Raw genomic sequence first — 27,963 nt, 5'->3', positions numbered from 1 at the left:
TTTTTAAATACCATTCTCCATACAATTTATTGTCAGCATATTTACATAGGGGAGTGTTCATACTTAAAACCATTTTTTAAAATGCAACCACAATTTTCAAATTGTTGTCATAATTTCTCCAGGATTATCCTCATTCTCATTTTCTGACTTTTGGCCAGCTTCACATTTGTCAGATTGTTCACTGCAGTTCTTAGGCAATTCTGATGTTTCTCTGAAGGAGAATAAAAGTTAAAAGTATTCACTGCCACCCACTTTGGGACAGGCTTGGTTGCAAAGAAAATGGTGTTCCTGGCGCCGAAGGATAACTAGGAAACCCATCAGGCTGAGCTGGATAGCTTTCCAGAGCCGAAGCTGAATGGACCTGATGGAAGAAGAGCATGTGGTTTAGCAGAGTGCCAAGTTCATTCAAGCCTACGCTTGCTTCTACCCATGCCACACAGAGATATTCAGGATAGGAAAGACAGACAAAACTCTGAGGCAAAATCAAGTCTGCTCAGTCACCTAAAATTTTTAATAAAATGTTCAAATTTCTTCAGGTGAAGGAGATGCATAGAATCACCATTAAAATATTTAATATTCTCTCAAAAGTCAATAGGTTTTCTACAGATAATGTGCTTAATGGTCAATTATTTAGCTTAAATTATAGAAGACAAGTTAACATTTAACTGTCATGAATAGATTCTTAAATTTTATCAAGTAAAATCTATAAGCAGAAAGGAAAAACAATTCATACAGATGTCTATATCCTACCACCTTTGTAACTCTCCTGAAAGAAGACAAGCATAATTTGCAAATTTGGGGAGAACTAATTATCAAATCTCCATGCATTCCCCTAACAGCCATTTTTTGGCCGATGTTGGGATATCGCAAATGATACTGCAACATTCTCACTACAGAAGTTAGTTATACATGTTACCATTTTATTTACGCCAGCCATTGCTGCTTACCTGCTGTAACAATGCTGACTGTGCGGCCGCATTATGCTGTAATTCTTGCAAGGATGATTGTGAAGGATTCTGAGAAAACCCAGGGATACCCGGGAGGGACAAAAGGCCTGGAAAAACAGAACTGCCTGCAGCTTGAAGTCCAGATGATAAACTAAAACAATTGACAGAAAAACAAGTTAACTGCAGACAAGACATAAAAGCTACTGCTTTCATATTTGTCAAATACAATCTTAAAATGTTAAAAACAAAACAAAAACATTATAATTTATTCCTCTGTTGGAAGGACCATAAAAATCAGCCATTCACCGATATGAAACTTACTTTCTGTGAAGTATATTATTCAAAATTCAGTAAGTCTGTTTTGCATATAATCCTTTCTGCTGTCTAATAAAACTACCAAATACAAATCCCAAAACTATGTCAACAGGCATTAATATTTTATATATTTATCTTAACGTGGCTCATAAAACATTTTTTTGAGTGCTAAAGTTTCCGCCCAGGAAAACATCGTTTAGATTTTGACATTCATTTGGATGACTTGAAATGAAATGTGAACTACAAGTTAGGTGAAGAATAATTTTATCCTATTTCCAAACTATCCACATACCCGGCTTGTGCAACAAGAGCGGAGTTGAAATTGGAACTGAATGCTGAGGCGAATCCTGGGAGGACTGGAGCCGGGGATGGGACTGTGGCAGCCACAGGTAGTGGTGTGACAGCTGCGACCGTAGATGGTGCCTGCAGCCCCGGGAATGAGGGAAGAGCAGGGGTAACGCTTGGGGTATTAGAGACAGAAAAGCCTGGGTAGGAGGGATTTGAAGATGACAGAGGTCCTTGAGTAACTGAGAAAAGTGAGGGAACAGCAGTAGACAGGTTGAGGGGGAAAGGCGCTGCTGAGACTGGTGCGGAAGCAGAAAGCCCTGAGAGAACAGCTGCCGTTGAGCTGGGATGAGGGAGAGATGTGGAGGTGGCAGCAGTAGATGAGGTGGCTATTAATGACCCTGGGAGAGATACTGATGGATTAAGAGATGGGTTGCCAGTTAAAGGAAAATTGTTGGTCAAAGAAGTAAAAGGAGGAAGAGCAGTGAATACTGGTGCGATGGGAGTGGAGGAACCATGTGGTGGAAGGGAAATAGAGGAAAGGGTATTTGAACCATTTAAATGAGTACTCAAGCTGGAGAGACCTGACAATGCAGGATTAAGGCAAGTAGATAAACTGATGGGCACGGATGTTGAAGTATATGCACGGCCCAATGTCCCTGACAAACCTAAAGTGCCATGAGAGGGATTCCCAGAATGAGATGGGCCTTTGAAGGCCGAGGGAGTAGGACTCGTGGGCTCAGTTTTGATCATAACAGGAAGAGTTGTTACAGCAGGGGTAGATGAAATATGCAGATCTGAGGTACCTGGGTGGGGGCCATGCAAAAGGGGGGCTGAGGAGCCACAGCTAACTGGCGCTGATGTGGAAGCTGATGCAACAGTGGCTAAAGGAGACTGTACAGGCAAAGTCAGGGGAGTGGAAGTAGAGTTAGCCACAGGAGACGGCAGGCCTGGGAACAGGGCCAACCCTGGAGTGGAAGTCCTCTGTGGGGGAGGGATGGCCGATGGGGCATAGCACTTACTAGGGGCTGAAGCAGAAGAGTCAGAGTTCTGAAGAGTAAGAGAAGACAGTGAAGCCAGCCCACTTGTGACAGCAGAGGATAAAGCAGAGGAGCTGATTAAACTGGTGTCACTGGATGTCAGAAAGCCTTTTAACGCAGACAGAAGAGGACTGTTCACACCAAGTGGACCGGCAACGCTGGGAGTAGAGCCACCAGCAATTACAGGAGTTGGGTTGGATAGGCCTTGGGATGTTGGTGGTAAGGGCAAAGGGAGCCCTGCAAAAACTGATGACAATGAAGCAGAATTTGGGTTGCTGGTAGAAGCAGCAGTAGAGCTGATGGAAAAAGGGAGGCTAGTGAAAGGGGCAGAAGTAGAAGCAAATGTTTCACTGGAACCAAGAGTGGACCGTGGTGTAGGTCCTGGGGTAGGAGTGGCAGAAGGACCTGGCAGTGACACTAGGCCAGAAAAAATGGAAGGAACAGGAGTGGTGGTTGTACTGTGGATGGATGTAACAGGTGCAGTAGGCAATGAAGGGGTTCTGATAACTGTTGGGTTTGGCGTTGATGGCTGAGGTGTGTGAACGGCTGAGGAGACCTGCCCTGGGAACACAGGAAGGACAGTATTCGGCAGGTTCATTCCAGAAACGGTGGCAGCTGCTGATGCTGATGGATGATTGATTGCCTTGACTGGGGATGCAGTAGGAACAGGAGTTGCAGCAGGTGTTGAAGGATTAGAACCATGAGGAGAAAAGAGTTGACTTGCTGGGGTGGAAAATGCTATATGGAAAGGGGAAAAAAGGCAAGAATGTATCATCATGCTGAAACGTCAAATTTTAAATTAAAAAGCATAACCATCTTTGTAATATTTAACAAATACCAAATAAAAAATGACAGGTACAATAGGCTCTTGTAATGTCTAAATTGCTGGGTTCCATTTCTCAGATCTTTACTCTGGAACCAGATTCAGTTGTTGTCTAGACTCTGCTCAAAATAGCTCTCCAAATCACAGGAAGTTTTGAGAAGCTTACAAAGTGTCCTTTCATATTTTTCCACTTTTTAAAAATTAAAGCATTTCTTTTCATTGTGATTAGTGCTGCTGCACTGACTTTACCTCTAATTCAATCTACTTATCTAGAGTAATAACCACAAGTCAGTCCCCCTCATAGGAGCTTTCAGAACATGGCTTCCCTTGCAGGGCCATACAAGGCTTTCCAGGATTCATGCCCATCTCTCCAGTACTGTCTGTTGCCATTCTGTGAGTTGAATTTAATATTCCAGATTGTTAATCTGTACAGTGGTCCCGCCCAACCCCCAAACAGTTGCTCATACTGACCACTCTGCACTACATTAAACCCCAACCTTTACCTGGCAACTCCTTTAGGGGCAAAAGCTATGTCTAATTCATCTTTATAGTCCTATTACCTAGCACAGAATACAGCACCTGCATACTTAATGAGTGTCTGCTGAGCTGGATATATCATAATTCCCCCAAACTACAGTTCCCAAACCCACTCAAGGACTATTCCCAACACTATTTCTAGTTTGCTCTAGTATTTTTATTCTGATAAACTCTAAAATAATAAGCATTTTGGGGGATGATGTGGGCTCCCCTCTGAATGTATTCAATGGCTATCCCCACCTGTGATAATCTTGGTGTCAAAGGAAACCATGACTTAGGTAGCTAATGTCCTGAAGACAACCATCATCTGATACTGTACCCACATCAAATTCTGTTTCAGTTGTAAACAGAGAATGTTCCTGTTGCAGTGATAACCAACTGAGAAATATTTTCACGGATTAACACATTTTAAAATTTATGTATAATTAAGATTCTTTTGACATAAGCAAGCTGACATGGTCAACGAGTACACTATGCTACTCATAGATGGGAAGGGACATTAGGAAGAAAATGGAAGTAAATGACACACACATAATTCATTTGCACTACGTGAAGGCCAAGGGGCGTCACATTGGGCTGAACAAATTTTGTAGTTGTCTTAGAAAAAAAATATGATTGGAAAATTGACAGTCATATTTAAGTATATAAACTGAAACTCCAAAGTTCTTAAGTCTTCACCATATTAATGGTTGTAAGCAGTGATTTGGTTGCAATAAAATAAGACTAGCTATCATTTTAAACTTACAGTACCTATAAAAATGGATTTGTACCTTTTTTTGTACTTAATTTCTAAGAACTAGAAGCATAAGGAAAATAATCCTAATCTTAATGTTTGTAAAAAATGTACCAAAAAGGTATTTAAGTCTGTAGGTGTTGGGTACCATTTGAGAATTCACTATCTTATTTATTAAACTATATGCTGAAGACCATGTAGCTAATGACAAATCTGAAGGTAAAACCAAGCTATCCTAGAGTATTCTTTATAGCAGCCTCTGTTGGATATCTTTTTATTTAATAAAGCAAAAGCTATGCATTATTAATCATAGCACTTGCAGGTAAAAATGTAACGAACAAAAATTTTAAAAATCCCAACCACATACCATAATAAACAGCACTTTCCAATCATCTAATTTGGTTATTAACCATAAAACACGATCTGTCAAGCCCTGTGCTAAGTTAGGCCCATCATTTCACTTGTCCTCACAATAACTCTCTGAGATAGAAACTAACACCCTCATTTTATAGATGGGCTATCTGAGGCTTGCTATGACTAAGCAACCGGATAAAAGATCATGCAGATACTACATGGTGGAGCCAAGACTTGACAAGACTTGAGCCTGGGTCTTTCAGACCCACATCTTTACCTGCTATACTAGTTTGTCTTAGTTTCTTTCTTTTTTTTTTTTTTTTTGAGACAGCGTCTCGCTCTGTTCACCCAGGCCGGAGAGCAGTGGCGCGATCTCGGCTTACTGCAAGCTCCGCCTCCCAGGTTCACGCCATTCTCCTGCCTCAGCCTCCCAAGTAGCTGGGACTATGGGAGCCCGCCACCACACCTGGCTAATTTTTTGTATTTTTAGTAGAGATGGTGTTTCACCGTGTTAGCCAGCATCGTCTCGATCTCCTGACCTCGTGATCCACCCACCTCGGCCTCCCAAAGTGCTGGGATTACAGGCATGAGCCACAGCGCCAATTTCTGTTTCTTAATACAGTTCCAAAAGGAAAAAATAAAATCTTAATCATGCTAACATCATATAACATAGGAAAACAAAATATGCTATTCCTGCCAATGGTACTTACAACAACTAACCTGATTACTCCCTTCAAAAACAACTGAACATAAAATAATAAAGTTGAACATAACAGCTGAAGTTTCCTCAATCTCCTTTTCACAGGAGTTAAATTTCCTGTTCAAGGCCACAAAACTAGGTGGTGGCAGAGGCAGGATAAGAAACTGGATGTCCTGACGTTTCACTTAGTGTTCTTTACACCCCACTCTGCGACCTCCTTTAGAAACCACCAGCTGAGAAGCACCTGCTAGGCACTGTTCTCAGGGAATGGAATTCTCCCACTGAGACTCCTAACTATGTACTACAACGGTCAGGCTATTGTGATACTTTGCTGCACAAGAACTGATGTCAGTTTTTGTCTCATACAAGAAAGTCTCTCCTGCCTGACCACACGGATCCTAACCTAGGGGAAAAAATACACGGCAGCATTGCTGCCATCTGGAGGCACTATGTAGGACACACTTCATTTTCATTTTTCAATTCCATTTTCTGCTTTGGTGCCCCTTGTTCTTTTCTATATTAAGATATGCTTAATAATACTTATTGAAATAATGAACTCTAAAAGTAGCATCCAACTAGCATTTGTCAAAAAGGATTTTTATCATCCCATGTGTTTATATCAAAAAACAAATGAGGTTTCCAGTATCACAGAATGTAAAGTGAATGTGAATGCAATGCTACGTAGTACTTACATTACACTGCAAGTTTTGCAAATTGTATAAAAGTCCTAAGATTAATTTTAAGTCCAGTTAATACATGCATTTCATGTTATATATATAATATGTAACACTAGTAAACCACTTTTAACAAGTATGAATTATATTCTTTAACCAGAAACTTTCCCTAAAACGTAACAATTCCAAATATACTCAAATTATTCTCAGTGAATAACAGAGCAAATCATGACAGATATGTGTTATCTCTGGATCAAATTTGTTACTTACTTTGATTCTGTATAGGTTTTGACTGATTGGAAAGGTCTTCATTCTCTATATAAAAATAAATAAAAGTTCATTTTAAACTTTAATCAAATAGTTGCCACCATAATAAACAGATATTTGGATACAAAGAAAAACACAGGATATAAATATATGTATACCGTGTTAGGAAAAAAATGTATACATATGGAAAAAGAAAGGAAATAAAAATAGTGGTAACTCTACTATTATTACTACTAATACTTTACTACTCTATCTGAAGAGTAAGAGGATTACCAGCTGAGCAACTGCTCTTTTCTCCCCTAGCACCTCCACCTGAGCTTGTCAGGTTTTAAATACACACTGTTAATTTTACATATACACTCAGTGTTCAAGAACACTTTCTGGAAAGACGCTGGCCTAAGGGTGCCACCCAGGAGAAAGTGTACCCTGCAGCTGTAGTGCAGCGAGGACCACTATCATTGGCTGAGCTGACAGACAGATCCTCTGAGTACCAGTGCCTACAGGAGTGGGAAGGCTGAGAAGGGAAAGGTGGCAGCTGGATGAATGAGTGTAGAATTCACTGCCATTCACTGTGGATTGCCCAAGCCAACAGAAAGAAACTGTCCTGCCCATTTGCTGTACTCAGCTCTGGGAAAGGCCCTATATTAGGAACTGCCATGGGGAACTAGCCTAGTTGAGGCTGACTTGAAGCCTGTGAGACTGACAACCTAAAGCACACCCCTCAAGGGAAAGGATCTATCCAAACAGCCCATTAGCCAAGGATACAAAGGGAGAAAAATGTACCATCTTCTGGCTTGACAAAAACTGCCCAAGAAACCAATATTGTGACAGGCATACAGTGTATAGGAAACCTCCATGTCCTGGTATAATGAGCAAAGTAAAACCACAGCTTGTTTAAGGAATTCATGAGCTTGACTGAGCTGACAACGAATAACCACCAGAACAATGGAGATTTAATGAAAGAAAAAGGACTTTAAAACCTGACACACACACACACACACACACACACACACACACACACACACACACACAACTACTGGGAAATTAGCAGAGAAGCCTTTTACATATAAAAATCTGATTCCAAATTAATAAATGGAAAGAATAATAAAGATTAGAAATAAAATGACTAAAAGTTAAATAATGGTTGGAAATAAGAAACAAATATCACTTAGAATGCCAAAAAAAAATTTTAATGGAAAAGATGTCATAAATGAATAGGTAATAGGCTTAGAAGGCAAATACAGAAAATGTAAAATAAGAGTAGCAGGAGGAGGGGGAAAAGAGCAAGGCAAATGCAACAATTAAAGGAATAAAAACAAAATTTTCCTAAGCTTTAAAGACTTGAGTTTTCACATCAAAAGAACTTAGAGTGCCAGAAAAGATTAATGACAAGATACACACCTCAACATACTGGTAAAATTTCTGAAATCCAAAGATTAAAAAAATTCTTTGTAAGCTTACAGAAAGAGACCAAGTTCCCAATAAAGAAAATTATCTGGAATTGAATTTTCCATCCCCAACTCTATACATGTGTCCTTTCTGAAAAAATTTCTTAACGTCATTTTCTACCAAAAGAAAATTAGAACAGGCATATCAAGACAAGGAATAAAACAAACAGAAGAAACAGTAACAAGTCATGATCAAAAGCAATTTTAAAGAAATTAGGTATCAGAAGCAAAAATGTCTAGTATCCCAACAAAACACACAAATTTATTTTAGAAAGGAGAGGCTGGGCGTGGTGGCTCATGCCTGTAATCCCAGAACTTTGGGAGGCTAAGGTGGGCGGATCACCTGAGGTCAGGAGTTCAGGACCAGCCTGACCAACGTGGAGAAACCCCGTCTCTACTAAAAACACACACACACAAAATTAGCCAGGCATGGTGGCACATGCCTGTAATCCCAGCTACTCAGGAGGCTGAGGCAGGAGAATTGCTTGAACCTGGGAGGCGGAGATTGTGGTGAGCCAAGATTGTGCCACTGCACTCCAGCCTGGGCAACAAGAGCGAAACTCCATCTCAACAAAACAAAACAAAACAAAACAAAAACAAAAAGAATATGGAAGTAAAATGATATACAGAACAGTTTTAAGTTTGTGTATACTGACAACCATTAAGAATAAGAAGGTAATAGCTGGCAATATTAAAGAAAATTTCTAAGTTTAGGTGGGGTCAAGGAGAAAACAGTTGTTAAAAAAAATGGCAATTTGACGAATACAATTTAGCAAAGGTAAGAAAAACAAAACTGGAATAAAAGAATAATGAAAATAAAAATAGAAGAAATAAGAACAAACGTGTAATATTTATTATCATTACAAATTCCTATTAAAAGTCTAACAGGCTTAAAAATAAAAATTCAGCTATATATAATTTACAAACCAAGCCAATCTACCAAATAAAATCATAGGGGAAAAAAGTTTAAAATAAAGGTACAGGCAAAATATTTTTTATGAAGTAAAAATAAAAATAAGGACAATATTATCACTCAATAAGGCCTAGGAAACAAAGAAATATTTTATAGTAAGACTATAACTCAGCTGATATTATTTTATAATTTATTTTATAAACAAGTTTATTTTATATATTTATTTTATAAACTCAAGAGATAAAAGAAAAAAAAACTAGAGAGGGTAATTAGTAATAAGCACCTAGAAATTAAACATTCTATTTATAATTGTAACCAAAAATATCTCTAAATTCTATAGACAAATTTAAGGCATAGAACCTGCATGTAGGAAACTACAATATCCTCTTGAAAGGAATAAAATAAACCCTGGGGAAGAAAACCCTACCAGCTTGACATGATATAAAGATATACACACATAACTGAAAGGTAATACTATCATAAAAATGCCAGTTCTTCTGAAATCACTGTATCTCTCTCTTTCTCTGTACACACACACACACACACACACACACACAGAGTTGTTTTAAGTTGCAGAAAATGATCTTTAAGGTTAAGATGCAAGATTTCTAATGATAAGAAAAATACAAAAAGAAGTAAGGGGGAGCCTGCCTTATGAAACATTAGAACACACTACAGATCTGCTAGTAAAATTAGTATGATATAATCATAAAATAAACTACAGTGGAATTTTAATAAAGAACTCATATCTATGTGTGTATGAAACTTAAGATAAATGTGGTATTTCAAATTAGTGGGGAAGACAGATTAATCAATGGTGCTGGCACAACTGGCCACCATTTGGGGAAAATTAAGATGAACTTCTATTTCATCCTCTATATGAAATGAAGTTCCAGATGGAGTAGGTATCTTCTAGGAGCTAGAATATCTGAACTACTTGGGATAAGAAGATCTTAACCAACGCAACTTGGTTGGAGCTTTGCTTTCACAGCCTGTTTTTGTCTAGGCAAAAGTGTAAAACTCAAAACTCTAAGGGCAAAAGGTACCACCACAAGAAAGGGCAAGAACTAAAATGATAAATTTTGGAAAAAATGTTTTGCAACTTTCATCAGTGTACTCAACAGAATCCACTCCTGGCTAGTAAAGAAAAAAATAATTATATACTATCGAGCGACTATAAAAGTCTCTAGGAAGGACAAGAAGATAATTAAGCTCTATTCCTACCCCACACACATATAAAAATATGAAGGGTGGTCGAACTAAAAGCTATACATTTAAAAGGATCACTATAAAACTAATTAGAGAATATACATGATATTTTCATATTGTTGGGGTAAGGAAGAATTTCCTAAGCAAGATACAAACTCATGAGTAAAACAACAACTGATATAAATAAAAATTAATTTTTTGTTAAAAAACACAAACAAAAATGTAAGCTAAATTAGTCTACCAGATTGGCAAAGTTAAAAAACTGAAAATCTTCCATGTTGAAAGGGTGTGAAGAAACTGTATTCTCACATACTCTTACGGACAGGTATAAACTGGTATAGGGTTTTTGGAGAATAGTTTGACAACATACGGGAAACCATTTATTCTTCATATCCCGTACCACCAAAACACCCAAAGAAAAAGGTTGGCCTGGCAAGTGTTGGAGTGTTTTAGTCCTTTCTCAGTCCTTTCTCACTGGTTTTTTATGACCCCTTCCTCTCCATGGTAGGAGTAATTTACCCAAATGGTGGCATTCATTAAGTCAATGATACTTCTCCATAGCATGTCAAAGTTTTACCACTCATGAGAAACAGTTCTTTTTCCCATAACTAGCTGGTGTTTACATAGGTGGCCCAAGGCCACTCAAATGGAGTCTTTATGTCATTAGCAAAGTGAATGGGGAGACAATCATGCCAACTGGCAGTGGAACTTAGGCTACAGCGGGCTGAATTCCAGCTCCTGCCCTATCTCTGCCAGGCACGGGGTGCCCAATTCACCCCCTCCCCAAGTAATTACCCTTCTAATCTGCATGTGACACACTGCCTTTGCGCAGAGTACTCTTTGCTACCTCGCTGTCAACTCCATACATATTCATCCATCAATTTCAGTTTCTGACAATTCCTTTGCGGAGTCAGAAAGGTGCCTACCCTAGTGTCCAAAGATTCTTAATAAAAGTTTGGAGGCAGGAAGTCCTCCAGCTCTCTTCAATCTAGCACTTAATAAAGATCCTTAAAAAAAAGTTGATACTTTGATCTCTTCTGGGTTCTCTATGCACAAATTCTAGCATTTCCCAAACTTGCTTAAAGAAGCACCAGATCATTAAAAATAAAAAATAAAAATACCAGGCAACCCCACCACAATACACTGAATAGAATCTCTACAAGTGGGGAACTAAGGATATATTTTTAAAGTGCCCCAGGTAGTTCCTGACTACAGAGAAACCACCTCATTGTTGCTTTGTCATTCCTCATATTTGATTATCAGTCTGTTTTTACCCGTTTCCTCCTCAACTTAATTCAATTAAATGGCAGCTTCATTATTGGGTCAACAACCTTTAGCAGTATGTTAAGCAAGCAGCTCACACTTACCTTAGTAGGGCTGGTTTGGATGCCTCTCCTATGAGCTTCTATAGCATTCTAACCCTATCACAGCACTGATCATTCCAACTTCTCTCTTTGAATCTAAGATGCCACTTGCTATAAATCACATTCTAATTTCAGAGAAATTAAACTATAAAAAATGTGCAATTCAGAACCAATAATGTGGACTATATTGAAATGGCCTTCTCTTTCCTCATCTGTATTTTTTCACTAGACTCTTTGCAAACATGACTCTTTGTGCACCTCTGTATCCACAGCACACAGCACATGATAGGATCATCTAATATTCATTAAATATGTTACTGAATAAATGCTATTAAAATGTTATCCTATACTACAAATAGAGAAAGTGAAGTCCATCAAGACTACGAAAACTATCCAATATTACCAAGGATTCACTTCCAGATCCTTCAGACTCCTGAGCTTATGTTCCCTCTGTCAGAATATTACGTCATGCCAAACAACTGTCCCTTCCAAGTATACATTTGTGTACGAATAAGTTACTTAAACACTCCCAAATAACATGACTTTACCTGTTCCTACAGGATTAGGAGTATATGGAGGTGGAGGGGGCGTACCTGGAGCTATGACACTGGCTAATGGTACCAGACCTGCATGGTTATAAGCACCTAAAATAAAAACACAACAGAAATAAATATAAGTTAGCACTGTTCTGTGACTAGTATTGTTCTGTGACTAGGAGTTCAAACTATATTAATGCAGCTATGCATTATAAAAACTCCTATTTAATAGAGTTGATTTTAGATAGAGGTCTAGGTCTAGAGTTACGTGAAAACTGACACCAAATGAAACAACCAGAGATTCCTATTTCCCACTGCATGCTCATTGCAGGGATAAGCTCAGTGAATGGCATGGCAGGCAGAACCTGCTATACTTAAATTATTTGTCTTTCCTGCCAAACACATATACTTGACTTTTTTAAGTTAAATGCATTAATGACTCCTCCGAACACCAACTACCAAAAAAGGAATTCAAGATGATTTACCAAAGTGAAAACCCATAAATAATGAATGACTAAAAATAATCTGTAATTTATCATAAAGAAAATATCCTAAATAAACTGTCTGCTACAGTGTTGGAGGCCAGGACACTACTAGCTAACTATGGGCATAATTAAGCTCACAGTAGCATATCAGAGGTGCTACAGATTTCCCAAGCACATAGACCAGCACTTACTTTCAATTTAATAAATAAACAGCAAAAAAGAAAAACAAGTAAAAAATAAGGGAACTCCTTACTTGGTGCAATAGTTGCATGTGGTCGGCATGGAGGTATTGGGTAAGGAACAGGTTTATGTGGATTATATGTTGAAGGAGGCTAAAAGATGGGGGAAAACACAGCAGTTAGAAGAAAACCAAGTAAGCCGTCTCCTTGGCAACTTGTCTTTCAAAATATTTAGTCCCAATACGCTAAAAATGTCCCAGCATACCAACTACTGGACTACATGCGACGACAAATGACGGAAATTTCTTTGCTTTAATCAATGTGGTTGCTATTAAATTCCAAACGTAGATCTTGCCAAAGATGGTCACAAAGGTGTTTATTTTTAAAAATCATCTCCAATAAGGGGTTAGACCTCATCGTAAACAGCAAACTCCTCCCAGGCCCAGACTAAGTTACACCAAGAATTCCTGTTTCCTCCTCCATAACAAAGACAAGAAGTCTTCTAGGTTTTACAATCTCAAATGACGCAAGAACTCCCAGTGGCAACATCCTCCTACAGTGAGAGGAATTCATCCTCATTCCCACCCTCTTTTCTCCTTTTGGAAGACAAAAAGCACTGTTTGCTTTAGCATTTGGCATTCTGACACCTCTAGTAGAATGTAGACTGGAATCAGGAATTCAGGATGTTAGTTGTTCCGCCCTTTGAAATCCATAAATCCACCAGTACTTATTTTACAGTTGATGGAGCTTATCTAAGTAACAAAAAGCATTCAAAGAACTGGTCTTTAGAAAACTGGAAGTACCTGAAGCTAAGCTAAATAAATGCTCTACTTTTTACCTACAGAGAGAGCCTGTGCATGCCTGCGAGGCAGGGGAAAGGGTCTCCTGGTGGTAAGGTAGCCAGATTATTTTCAGCTCCCATAATTGTGGCCCTATCTGAAATCTTGTGCAAGAACCACGATGTGTGACTATTCTGCCATAAACTACTCCACTGGAGTTCTTGTCATGTGGACGGGCAGGTTTTGCAAGGTGGTTGTATGCAGGCCTCTAGTACTTCAACTCCAAAGATCCTTCAACCCATGGGGTTGTCTTCTCCTGTCCTGTTTACAGTGCAATCATTATAATCACCATCTTGCAAATACTTTCAACCTCCTGGCTTCACTGTGGTTTCACTAACACTGATTCAGCTAAACTACAAACTGAGTTAAAACAAACTCTTCACACTCCATATCTGCAACTGAACAGTTGAACGCGTCTTGAGAAAAAACTGAAAGCAATTTGACTGATTTTACTTTAAAATAAAAAGCTTAACCTCAAAGGGGCTCTTAATACTGTTAAATATTTATATTTCCCTCAACCATTCACTCTCTCACTCTCCTACAATTTCTAGAATACTTCAAACTTTGCAACACAAAAATAAAACTTATGCTTTGAGTAAAAAGAAAACTAAGTAGGAAGGAGTTGGGGCTTGTTTCATCCTTTTCTAAACATACTGGTTTGGATGGTCCAAGAATTCGTGCAGCTATTCCTTTGCCTTCATTAGTACATTCTTCACCATCTTTTTTCAAAGGAGTTCCCTATTTAAAAAAAAAAAAGATAATTCAAAATTAAGAACAAACCCCCTCAAACCAATAACAATAACCAACCTCACTGGATTACACTGAAGAAAAGGACTTGGTAAGAGGGTAAAGACTTGCATTCCCATTTCAATTCTGCACCGCCTGGTGGCATGACCCTGATAAGGTCCTCAGTCCTCCTATGCTATGGAACTCTCGTATCACATGCAAAGGTACTCAGAAGTGAACATGAAAAACACAGAATGACAGGAAAAGATCAAGTATCCAGAGGGACTGGTTCTAGGGCCTCCCCCATAGATACCAAAATACATGATGCTCAAGTCTCTTATATAAAACGGCACAGTATTTGCATATAACCTAAACATATCCACCCATCTACTTTAAATAATCTCTAGATTACTTACAATACTGAACACAATGTGGATGCTATGTAAATAGTTGTTCTGCTGCATTGTTTTACTATATTACTGCTTTTTTTTGGAATACAGTATGTTCTAATTTTTTTCCTTCACAAAAAGGAGCAATCAGAAATTAACTTCCAATGCCACAGTATGCATAATCCTCAAAGAATAAGAGTACCTATGTTACAGTTGAAAGTGGATAAGAAAAAATGGTGTTCTCTATAAAGATTAAGTGTGATTATTTATATTGTCAAGGGTAAATGAGACCTTATTTAAGACTGCTAAAATTTACAGATCGGAATAAGTCGATAGATTATTGCAGTGTGCCATCACCCTAACAGTGTGTGTGGCTAAATGGTATATACTAGTGTGGGAGCCAACTCCCAAGATGTCCCCGACCGATCCTCATCTCCTACCTGCCCTTGCAGATTCCCTCCCAGAGTGAATGGGGCTGACCTGTGTAACACATGGGATATTGCAGAAAGGATGGCATCTGACTTCCAGGCAGCTTCCATTTGTCCTCTCTTGCTTGGATTACTTGCTCTGGTAGAAGCCAGCTGCCATGTCATGAGGACACCCAAGCAGCATTACAAAAAAGTCCTTGTGGTGGACAACAAAGGACTCCTGCCAACCACCAACACTCCCTTGCCAAGCATGCAAACGAGTCACCTTGAGGCGCTATTCTTGGGCTCCAATCAAACTTTCAGATGAATGTAACCTCATGAAAAGACCTGAACCAGAACTACCCAGCTAAGCGCTCCAGTATTCCTGACCCACAAAAACCATGGGAGGTGATAAACGTTTATTACTTCAATTCACTAAGCTGTGGGATTGTTATGCAGCAACAGAAATATAACATTCTTTGAGAAAGTTGTTTTACAAAGAGGTTCGAGGAACATTAGATGATATAAAAACAAGTTTCTTTTTTATATACTTCTCAGAGCCTTTATATGCAGTGTGATTCTCCAGGAAGGAAACGCTGCATGCAAAGTTTCCCAAACACAATTCACTGAATGAAACTGAGATTGTAACAATACTGAGAATTTGAGAACTGTTCCTTTACTAAATGTAAATCAGTGCTTCTAAAGTACTTTGAAAAATAAAACAAAATCATCCTCTCTTCTATTTGTCTTGTTCTATAGATTTTATATAAATATCTTTAATGCTTTAATGAAGTTTAGACATGAACTTTTGATCAGTGGTGGGCCTAGGAATTAAGTTACTGACATAAAATTCCTTTCCTTTAAATACTATTAACTTATTCTACACTTCATACTTACCCATGGGAAGTTTCATATATAGCTATAGAAGTATGCTTACTGGGAAAATGCCATTTATGCGGCTAGGTCTTCCTTTGGGATATGGATTTCCTGGGATCGTTCCACAAGAAGATATCATAGCATGAGGAGCTTTGCAGCCCCCCTTAAAAGCCTGTAATATAACAAAGAAGAGGGGTAGAAAAAAATTCTTAAAGTCAAGTATTCTGAACATTGGGAAGCTCAGCTAAAAAAAAAAATGAGTTAAGGAACAGCACTACATGCAATCTGCTCATACATCATTCAGCACTTACAGTGGTGAATATGACCAAAAGTAATAAGTAAAATCACTTTATTTAAACGGAACAATTAAAATGGTAACATAATAATGTTGCAACTAACAGACTCAAGGAATGTCTTCACAACAGATTTTGTAAATGGTGTAAAAAAGTCTTTATTATCTAATATGTCCCATTTCTTCAACTATCAAGAAATAACAGTTCAAATCTACAAACGCCAAGGTCATGTTACATTTGAGGAAAGGAGGACACAGAGATGAAAGAAACATGGTCCCTGCTCTTTACAACCCAGTGGAGGACAACATAAACAAATAACATGACATTGGGTGGTCCAAAGAGCTAAACACCGTTCAAAAACCAAGTAATAATGTTCAACATACTGTTACGTATTTATGAGAAATAGTAAGGGAAGGGATTTAGGTCTGTTTATTACTGCATCCTCAGCTTCTAAATGATGCCAAACACATACTGAGTTGGTGCTCAATACATACTCATAAATGAAAAAACACTGTATTAGGCAACACATATTCCAATGTATCTGTATTATGTTATAGAAATATCCAGCTGTGTGCGTGTGTGTGTATATATATATATTCCCAAGTATGTACAATGTTATATGTATTACATATTGGCTGTATAAATCCATTCACAATACATATATGTAAATTAGCTATATAACTCAGCCCCTCTACTGAATACCCCAATCCTGAAATCATCTGAATTTTTGGCTATAATAAAGAATACCGGGGTGAATGCCCTTATATATAAATTTGTATATTTCAACATTTCCTTCAGATAAATTCCTAGAAGTAGAAATTTGGGGCCAAAAAGTATAAGTATTTTAAAGGCTCTTCAAGTTTACCTTGTAGAAAAGCTGTACTAACTTACATTGACCAGAGGGCCTATTCCACATAACACTCAGGCCCAGAAAATTTCTGAGAAGGAAAGTGACATGCTCGGAACACTTCATAAGAAAGAAAACTACAGCAGTAATACCCATGTTGCCTTAAAGGTTTTAGTCAAGAAAACTGATAAGGAAGTTACTAAAGTAAAGAAACATGGCTCAGATCTTAACACTTCTACAACAATGTATGACTAAGGCAAATTTGCTCACAAACCATCCCTGGGCTTAAAGGAGTCTGTGAGTATTAAATACAACCGAACTGCCAGGCTCATAATAATTAATTAATTCAGCTTCCAGCCATCAAAATCCTACCTTAGAAGTAACTATCTTAGATGACAAATCAAGTTTTCCAAGGTTGGACAAGTACTATTGCTCCAATTCTTATAGATTTTTAACTAATAAACTGTAGTTTTAACTAATAAACTTGCTTTAATATTCATCTCTTATGAATCTGATTTAAAATAAACTGGATAACAAAGCAACTTTGAAAAGTTAAGTTCCTAAATAAAGTTTAAAGCAAAAACTTGAAGCCATGACAAAGGTACCAAGGGACCAAGACATAAACATTTCCATGAGGTTCAAGCTGAGTGGCCAACCAACTTCTCACTCTCAAGCCATCTCTTCCCCCTTGACTGTCCCTGTCAACCAGCTCTATTTCCACTCCATAGACCACAGGGATGTTCATTTTTAACCCATTGTACAACAGCATTCAAGTTATTCACCAAAGTTAGTAAGAAGAAAGGTGCTTTTTCGCCTTCAACGTTCAGAAAAACCAGCATACCAAGTACATGGCAATCTTCAGAAAACTACCTGTTCAAGTATTCTCTTGCATCGTTTCTTCTCAGACATATTTATCCTGAATAAATCTTCAATAGGACGAGAATTCTGTGCATCAATAATGTTCCTACCAAGAAAACACAATTTAGCTTTTTGCTTAAAAACCTGACCATACGTAGAGGTAAGCAATCTTTGTTTACTGCACAAACATATCTGAGTAAGCTTTCCCCGTGACATAGGCAGAAAAGTGTGACTATTTACTTTTAATAGCTCAATTTAAATAATATGTTTACATATAAATATAACAACAGGTTTATCTGATTACTGAAAAGTGAAACAGTAATACTGTAAATAAAAATCACTATTTTGAGTTTTTTCAAAATATACTCTCTTCAGTGATAGGAGAGCCATGGCAAGAGAAACCACCCACGTGCAAAATGCGTAAGAGTCATTTTATGCTAAATGTATAAAGTTTTATCTTGTGCTTTATTTTAATTTTGTGCCTTCATGGACACCTATGAATATAAAAAGGACTTAAAAATGTATGTGTTACAAATAAATAACTTATCCACTCTTCAGTTACGCAAAGGAGTAGGTTCTTTCCTTGTCTTTTTGAGCTTACATTCATTAGGGTCATCTGTCAAATGCTGTGGTAGGTGCTTTCACAGACTTTCTGATATTTAGAGTTCATTACCCTATTAAGTGGGTAAGAGTCTTATTTTTACAAGTGAGGCAAATAAGGCTCAGAAAAAATAAGCACTTTGCCAGAAAAAAAAAAAAAAAAATTATTGTGTCAGTAAGTGAAAGAATCTCTAATTCTTAAATTCCTGTCTTTTCAGAGTAGGAAGGCAAAGCAAATAACTGAAATACAAAAAATCAAATCAAACAATCTTGTTAAGCCCCTTCGTTTTATAAGTTATAACCATGTGTGTAATAAGTACACTAGATACTTTTTCTCATGAGGAAATCAGAATGTATCCCTATGCTTCTGACTGTATTTTGTTAGAGTTCCTTTTACCACCAGAATTTTGACACATTAACACACACTACTTAGACACTTAAAAGGCTTCCACATTTTTTCCCAATGAAGTAAAAAGAAAAAGAAATACTTACGAGGCTAACAGTTCAAGAGCAACTAGTTTGTCTTTACTGAAAGTGAAACAGTTGAGTATATTGACCACTTCTGTCGGCTGGACAGCCACCATTTTCTGTTAATATAAAAAATAATTTTATTTTTAACACGTGAAATTTTCATGCCAGAAATTACCTTTTTCTGGAAGTATAGTTAAATGCTCTTAATATAAACATTTTAGATAAAATATATCACATTTTAGGTGAAAACCACTTACTCAAAAGAAAGTTCTAAAAATAAATGAATTATACTCATATCCTATCAATGTAACCATTTCAGCTGAAGATCTAATGAAGATCTAAGTTCTCCTACAAGCTCTTTTTAATCCACATTTCTCGATGTGTTCACTTACATAATTAAAAAAATTAGAAGTATTACTTTCCTCAGAAAGGTTATATAAAAAGGTTATACTCATACATATGGGAGATTAAATTTTTCAAAGGTTAGAAAAACATTATTATGCTCCTCAGGGGGCTAAGTATGCCACAGATCAGTGATTCCATGGTGTTAAACGTATTTCAAAAAAAGGTTACACTAGCCACATAAGGTAGGGGAAAAGCTGGGTTAAACAGGTTTCTCTACTGCAGAACTTTAAGTCTTATTTTAATTTAATGTGCATTGTGATGCAAAAAGATTGTGTGGAAAGTTACATGATTATTTGACTAGGGTACCTTTATTTTTGAAGAACATCCAGAAGATGTGGCCAATTTGGAGATTTATGTTAACAGTGAAGGAAAATTAAAAGCAACATCAACATAAGAAGTAAGACTGGCTAGAATCAATATCCAAGAGTTCCTAAAATTTGGAACAGTGGTTTTCACATACTATTATTTATGCACTACCAGAAGAATTGATAAAACTATATGCCCCTTTGCATATTTTTAAATTGATACCTAACAATTTTATCAGAAGTTTAAATACTCATAAAAGGTCGATTTTCTTAAATACATTTATGTATCTGTGAGAACTTTGAAACTACTAATTCAGCTCATTTAATTTATGGAAATATTTACCATGTAAACTAATTGGTGAAATCAGTCTTCAGTGAGAAAACAATCAAATCAGACTGACTTTGTTAGAAAAGGTCAGACTTAATTTAATTCAAGTAAGTGTATTGAGTTGTCCCTGTGATACCCTTCTCACCTCTGAATTTTAAGTCTAAGGCAGGGAGACAGGCAAGCAGGCCTCAGAGTTTTGTCATGAGTTTGTTGTCCTGATAAAATAAAGCAAAGCCCTCATCAATATTCCCCCTCCCTCAGCCTCCTGGGTAATTAGGACTACAGGAGCATACCACCACACCCAGCTAATTTAAAGTTTTATATTTTTGTAGAGACAGGGTCTCGCTATGTTGCCCAGGCTGGTCTAGAACTCCTGGCCTCAAGCGATCCTCCTCCCTCAGCCTCCCAAAGTGCTGGGATTACAGGCTTGGCCACCACCCTGAGCCCCTTATCAGTATTTCTTATAGAGCCTCTTTGCTTTGCTCTCCCTCTCAAGAGCAAAGCACTGTCCTTTTGGAACCTGGAGAAACATCTTCAACCCCAGAGAACAGGAGCGGAAACTCTTTCTTTAGTAAAGCAGTAAAAAAGCAAATATTAAAGAGGAGGTCACAAAGTAGCACTAACAGACCCAGATACTTTCCTAGGCTCATCAGTTTAGAAAGTCAAGGATCTGTAAATCGATTTCACTGAAGATACCCAGGCCTGATATTGCTTCAAAAATCTTCCTACACAGGCAGATACTCCTGTGTGATCTAGATGCTCCTGCTGACCTAGGTTCTAGAGCTGTGCTATCCAATATAGTAGCCACTAAGCACATGTACCTATTTGAACTAATTACAATGAAATAAAATTAAATATAGTTCCTCAGATGAGGCACATTCAAGTGGCTACCATAATGGACAGTGCTGATATAAAAATTTCCATCATCACTGAAAATTTATTTGGACAGTACTAACTTTTCTAAGACTAAATAGAAAGATGGTGAAGATGGATATTAAAAAAACAGAAGTGCAAAACCAATAAGAATTCAAATCCCATATTTTGCTTGCCGGTGAAGTTTTCCTCTAACTTGCCAATCAGGACACTGTGGCATACAATTCAAATGTACAGTTTGGAAAATGTTAATTTTTTAACATAGCTATTTTCAATCAAAGTACAATAACGCTTAGAGTTTGCTTTTCTAATGCAAATAAATTACAACTGAAATCAACTATAGACAACTGGGAGAATTAAAAATACTTAAATTCTACGTTCTAAAGGAACAAATAAGTTACTTACATGCTGTAATGCTTTCATTGCCTTCAACTGGGGCTCGGCCCAGGAAAAATATCTCAGCAAATCAACCACCTGAAAACAAAGAACAGCTCTAATGACAGCATGTTTGCAAACATTTCTATAAGATTTATTTCAGTACTTGACATTATAATTAAATGTGTGCAGCCCAGGCCCAGGTGATACAGGTGGCATTAAAGTCTGAAAACTGTGCTAATAGAATAGCGACATGCGGTTACATAACCTTAAATCACTTACAATCAAATAAAATTTAAAAATTCAGTTCCTTAGTGACACAAGCCACATTTCAAGTGCTCAAGAGCTACGTGAGGCTGATAATTACAATAATGCACACTGCAGGAGAGAACATTTCTACCATCACAAAAAGTTCTACTAGACAGCACTGGTCTAGAAAGAAAGAAAAATATACAATACAGAAAAAACAAAGTATCCTAATAAGAAAAGGATGGTTCAAAGTACTAGACAGAGATCAAATGTCGGCTTAGGAATATAAAGATGGGCTGTGAATGGAAAACTTTTCAATGTGAGGGGAGAAGAGCATTCACAAGGGCACAGTGGTATGTTTTAGTGTAGGTCCACTAACTTTAGTCCTAGTAGGTCTTTTAACTTGAATCTGGAGGGCATAAACTCAAATCATAAATCTAGTCCCTTAAAAATGTCAGGAATCAACATGAATTACTCCAGCAGCCCCTAAATGATACATCACTTGAGAGCTCAGACTGTGCAGCTCAGACCAGCTCCCACTACCACCTAAGAACTTCAAACAAATGAGGGAAGCATTATGAGATAGCCAATAAGAGGTGAGCACAGGGCATAAAGATCAGGACACTGAGGTCTCAGCATGATCACCACCACCCTGTTTCACTGCCTCCAAAGACGTTCCAAAGGGGGAAAAAAGTGATACAAGAAGACAGTTCCTGAAAATATGCTTAAAAAAAAAATTTTTTTTTACTCCTTATAAAGAGAGACATATATAGCAAGTAAGTATTATGTATACTTTCCAGTTAATTTGATAAAAGTATAAGTCCTTCAAACTTTGACGGGAACAATGTTCTTAATATCTAATAAATGCTGTATTTTACCAACCATAAAATTTTACAAGCCACCACATCTAAGATACAAAGAAAAATCTTTAATACAATAAGCTCATTTAGAAAGTAGGCTTAATAAACTTTGCAATGACTTTAGCAAAGTGGAAACATCACTCGGGGTGGTACATCACATACACACAAGAAAAAAATGCTATTAGCTGTAAGAAATTATAAATCTTTTTAAAACATTTAAATTTTTTTTTTTGAGACAGAGTTTTGCTCTGTCACCCAGGCTGGAGCGCAAGGGTGCGGTTTTGGCACACTGCAAGCTCTGCCTCCCGGGTTCAAGTGATTCTCGATTATAGGCACCAGTCATCACGCCCGGCTCATTTTGGTATTTTTGTAGAGATGGGGTTTCACCATGTTGACCAGTCTGGTCTTGAACTCCTGACTTCAAGAGATCCGCCTGCCTCGGCCTCCCAAAGTGCTGGGACTACAGGTGTGAGCCACCGTGCCTGGCCAAAACATTTAAATTTTTAAGATCATAAAGTAACTTTGTAAAGCAATGGGAAAGCTGAAAAACTGACATAAAGACCATAAATGCAAATCATAAAGTAGCTTTTGAGAATTTAGTGGGCAGAACTTCTACAGGCTTAAGGTCATTCATGCTTTCAAGTTTTGAAGTTCTTGAGAAATCAATGAAAAGTTGGACCATTTACTAACTCAATTGGAGCATTTATTAACTCAATATGTAATTTATTGTCCATCCTTTCCCCGAGCTGTTCTCCAGACATTCTTATTAATATTTATACCTGATTTCCCTATCAAGAATTTTCTAACTATCCCTCAGAAACATGCCCCCTTGTGTGTGTGACACACATTTATTTTAATTAGCAAACTGCCCCTAAGATGGAATGAAGTTTTCACTAAACCATCATGCTTAAAATGTTAATATTCTGGCAGTTACAGCAACTATTTATTAATAACACTGTGTATTTTTCTTACTGTTGAAATTTTTATCTAGTGGCTTCATATAAAAACATTTCATTATTTGTTCACATTTTCTTTTATATTACATGATGAATTTTGTAATTGTCTTACATATAACTATAAAAATTTGGGTAAATTTACCATTACAACTTTCTAAATCTTTGATATTGTGCCCAGAACCATAAACGCTTTGAATTGCTTTAAGACCCTATATTTAAAATCATTTTAAAATAGGAATTGGGGTGAAAGTGGAGAGGTGCTTAGTCCCTGAATTATAAATTCTGTGAAGTTTTCTGCCAAAACTGGGAGCTTCTCGAGTTCCTGAATAAATACAGCAAAAAGGTAAAAGCAATTCTGAATTCGGCCAGCAGACAGACATTAACCAGAACATTGGTATAAAAAGAAGGCTTTGTTTAAACAAATAATGAGGAATACCTGTTCACTAGAAAAGTATCCATGCACATATTCAATTGCTTTTAATTTGTATTCTGTCAAAACAGCCTAAAAAAAAAACACACACACACAGTAAAACAGCATTAATATACGTAAACAGCACAGTAATAAGTATCTATCAAAACTGCCTAAGCAACTCAACAGGGGCAGGTCTACTTCAGCCCTGTCATGCAGAGGAACTAAGGTCACTGTGGTGAGAGGCCCTTCCTTCCACCTTTCCAGGTTCCCTACTGTGAGGGACACACTGAGCAAGCAGGAAGATCTGCTGGGCTTCCCTACCCGCTTCTACAAGGAAAGGGAATACAATTGTAATAGACATGATTCAACATTAGTACGCGTTACATTTAGAATTCCTAAATACTTAAATAATTAAAGAGTTTCAAAACATTCCAAATCCAATCACATTGTCATTTTTAAGATTAAACATATCAGATGTTGTTATTCATCAATTATTGAATATCTATGTGCTAAGTGACAGGAAGAATAAGACAAGGTCTAGTTGAGGCTCTCAGTATTTCTACAGGGATATAAGAATGCAAGAAGCCCTGAATTCAAAGTCTGTGCCTGCTACTAAACTGGCAGTGTAGACTTTGAGAGGTATTTGAATTCCCTTTGAGTTTCCTCACTCATACAGGGAACACCATTCACTAACCCCAAAGAGTTACCATGAAAACTATAATAGCAGACATTAGATGTGACACGTAATAGGTAATCAATAAGTGATGGTTCCTTTCCTTTATGGAATCTGTCAGTGGGTGAGGGAGAAGTTGGTGGCTTTGATGCAGCACTATCTAGAGCCCATTAAATCACATAGGCTCCCCTTGCAGCTATCTGCTCATCTTAGCGATGGAAACAGCTGTCTTAAGTCGGTAGCCACTAATCATTAAAAATGAACGAATCCCTTTGCTTGTACTACAAAATAATTATAATCATATTTTTCACATATATCATTCTGCTAGGAAAAAGTATTATGACCAGTCAGCTGAAGTATCCTGGGTGCTCAGTAGTTCAATATTCACTGAAAAGGGAGAAAAAGGCATTCTAAATAATGTACTCCTAGGAGTTTTACTATCAATATAATAATCGGACACAGTCAAATACAAGTTTCTGAACAAGGTCTTGGATTGTACTGATGCCAAGTCATATCTCAATTCTTCCATCAATGCCTGAGAGACCCAGCTGTAAACCCAGGCAGGGCAGCATGGTGCTCTGCAAGCATAGTTTGAATACGGCCACTGCCCCCAACTTACCACCTGGGGAGTCTTGAGCTGACTAGTTAACCTCACAGAGAGTAGGCCGCCAGCTTTAAGTAAGAAGTACAGTGCCTACACCTCGTGGATTGTAAAGAGAATCAAAATAAATCATGACTGGAGAAGTGCTTAAAAACAGGCTCACAAAGTAAGTGCTCACTAAGTAATAGCATTACTCCCTCCTTTTTGAGTAATCAATTAAGCATTGCTTTTTCCCCCTTTCTACTCCCTTTCCCAGTTCTTCTAGCTAGTGGCTTCTTAAATGCCACTAGTTTCAAATGACAGTAATGACAACCAGTATTATCTGTTATATAAACTCACTGTGATACCCAAGGGATGACCTGGTTTAAACTGACTTACATTTACAAAGAGCAATTTTTAAAAAAATCAATAGTAATGCTCATATTTAGATACGCCAATAGTTTATTCCATTTTAATAGACCATGACAACGCTGATGTATCTAATCATTCCGCAAAGCCAGCAGAAGACATGTTTTAACTGCTGACCAGAAATATAGACTTAAGTTGCCATCTCATGTGAACAGGACTTTCATATCTGGAAAATTTCCCTATTCCCCTCTTTAGAATTTACTGTGACATTTTTATGACACTAGGAAGAGAATATGCACACTGAGACCCTGTATCTTCCAAAAGTAAAAATCTGCCGGTCTACTTGGACTCACCAATTATTTTCTCATGGAAAGTAATTAAAAATCAGCTCACGAACAAATTCTGACAAATTCCTAGGCATATAGTTAGCAAACCAACATTTTGTTTCAAAAATTAATTGGACACATTGGATTTGCAAAAGCAGAATTTGTTCAAAAAAGAACGTTCAGTATTATCAAATATGAAAACTCAAACACGTCAGTTTGAAAAAAGAAAAAAGCTGTATAAAACCAAAGTAAAAGTGCAAGACCAGAGACAATTTTAATAACACCTTTGTAAACTGAAATAAGCCCCAGAGCACCTGGGAACAATTTCTTCCGTTTCAGTCAAGGGTCGTAAAGGTATGCAGGTGAGGAAGAATAATTGCCCGGAAGGCCGAAGGAAAGCACCGTGTGTTGATGTAACAATGGTGCACCAAGTCCTTACATTTTAAAATAAGTAACTTTTCGGTATTTTTGTGCTTGAGATATTGTTAGGCTCAAGACTACCTTCCAGAATTATTGCTGTCTGGTTCACTCTGGGAGATGGGATCCACACAACAGCCTCAAAAAGCAGCAAAAACTTGGAAAGCGGGAGAAAAAAAATTTGAACCTCAAGTTATTGACGGCCAGTTCCTAAGAACGTGACTCTAAACTTAATGCCACACTTAACATCAGGACACGAATTTTGCATGGCCAACGCAACAAATACACTCTACCTTATGCTTAGATTTGAAAACCCCATCATAATAACTACCATAAAAGAAACTTTCTGCGTATTACCTCTAGTTTTCAGTCACTCGTGTGTTACTGAAAGATTAGGCAATAAACTCAAAAATACTAAGCCACTTGCCCCAAAGTACAGAGCTATTAAGGATTTGTAAAGCAGGCTTTGGAACGGAGGGCCGTCTGAGTATCATTCCCGAGACACCGCGCTGAGTCTCAAATTCGGCGTTAACGTAACTTAATTTCTATCTGTATTGGAAACGTATCAAGATACAAACTCCTCCATTACACGTGAGAATTCAAACCAATTTGGCAATCCTAGTATCCTCATGCTGCACAATCTGCACACAGTACCTCAAAGAGAGTCTAAACCACGAGAAGTCATCTCATAAAATAATTCCTGGAATCGAGTGTAATTACCTTTCTAATTTCATCCAGCACCATTTCAAAGGACTTTTTATCCATCTTGACTACTACCCCGACGTGGTTTTAACAGTTATACTTGCAATTACAAGACGTTCATCCCTGGTCAGCTCCGCCGATAGTAAAAATATTTATAGCTGAGGAGGAAAAAGACTCCACGAGCAAGAGAGGATGCGAAGAGGTAGAGAGTATTGCAAACTTCGCAAAAAAAAAATTCTAAAAACTGAGATTCAGAAAAACTTTTTTTATTAAAAAGAAAAAACACTCCAGTCAGGCTTCCCCAGCTTATTCACACAATGCTTCAGGGCACCTCGGGCAAGAGCCAGGTCCCCTGAGTTCTGCAGAAAAACCCGGGCTCCGCGGCGGGGCTGAGTGCCGTTTCCCTGCAGCTGAGGGCCAGGTGCAGCCACAGGTAGCTCTTGAAGCCGCTTGCCCAGGTGGAGCGGCCGGCAGAGCAGAAACACCTGCACTCGGAGTCCACGGGCGGCGGGGAGGGAGGCGCCGGTCTCTCGACCCGCACCTGCGCCTCGGCCGCCGGCCGCGACCCTCACCGCCGCGAACCCGGACGCATGGTCCGGCTCGCGCTCATCCCCAGCCGCTGCGCTCGACTCCTGGGTACCTCGGCCCTGGCAGCAGGCGGGCCGGCAGGCTCTTTGTTACCAGCTGCTGCGGCTTCCGGGAGCGGGCCGGCGGCTGGAGAGCACCGGGAGCCGGGCGAAGAGGGGCACGGCCTCGCATAGGGGGACTCCGGAAAAACGCAGCCCCAGCAGCGCCAGGCGCCCTGCCTGGGTACCCCTACAGCCCCCACCAGCTCATGGGGACCTACTATAAAGCCAGTCGCGCCCAAGTAAACTCAACACTGCGCCGCCAGCTTGGGCCCCTCTTTCCTGAAAGCCAGAGGTGGGGTCCTGGTGTGGGAACATAGGCATCCATAGCGGATGCCTGGATGGTAGGAATAGGATGTGGCAAAAATCCTTCCCGAAGCCTAGCTGTCATT

General features: G+C 38.3%; 1 protein-coding gene across 2 annotated transcripts; it reads right to left on the bottom strand.

Annotated features, from left to right (window-relative positions):
- On the bottom strand, nucleotides 1–27,856 carry LOC105491760 (proline and serine rich 1). Of its 2 annotated transcripts, none has more exons than XM_011758428.3 (13): nucleotides 26,964–27,856; nucleotides 23,903–23,968; nucleotides 21,432–21,500; nucleotides 19,137–19,231; nucleotides 18,057–18,150; nucleotides 16,108–16,218; nucleotides 14,303–14,386; nucleotides 12,884–12,962; nucleotides 12,158–12,253; nucleotides 6,679–6,723; nucleotides 1,555–3,325; nucleotides 948–1,098; nucleotides 1–361 (listed from the first exon to the last, which is right to left on the bottom strand). In XM_011758428.3, the coding sequence occupies exons 1-13, from the start codon at nucleotides 27,006–27,008 to the stop codon at nucleotides 239–241; spliced, it is 2,829 nt and encodes a 942-aa protein (XP_011756730.1). In that variant the 5' UTR covers nucleotides 27,009–27,856; the 3' UTR covers nucleotides 1–238. The 2 variants fall into 2 exon arrangements, with proteins under 2 accessions (XP_011756730.1, XP_011756731.1); XM_011758429.3 differs by having other exon boundaries at nucleotides 12,203–12,253; nucleotides 26,964–27,821.
- Between the last annotated feature and the right edge of the window lie 107 nt (nucleotides 27,857–27,963).

The sequence above is a fragment of the Macaca nemestrina genome, chromosome 16 (assembly GCF_043159975.1).
Source record: "Macaca nemestrina isolate mMacNem1 chromosome 16, mMacNem.hap1, whole genome shotgun sequence".
In the NCBI taxonomy this organism is placed as follows: Eukaryota; Metazoa; Chordata; class Mammalia; order Primates; family Cercopithecidae; genus Macaca; species Macaca nemestrina.
This window is presented reverse-complemented; position numbering and strand designations above follow the sequence as displayed.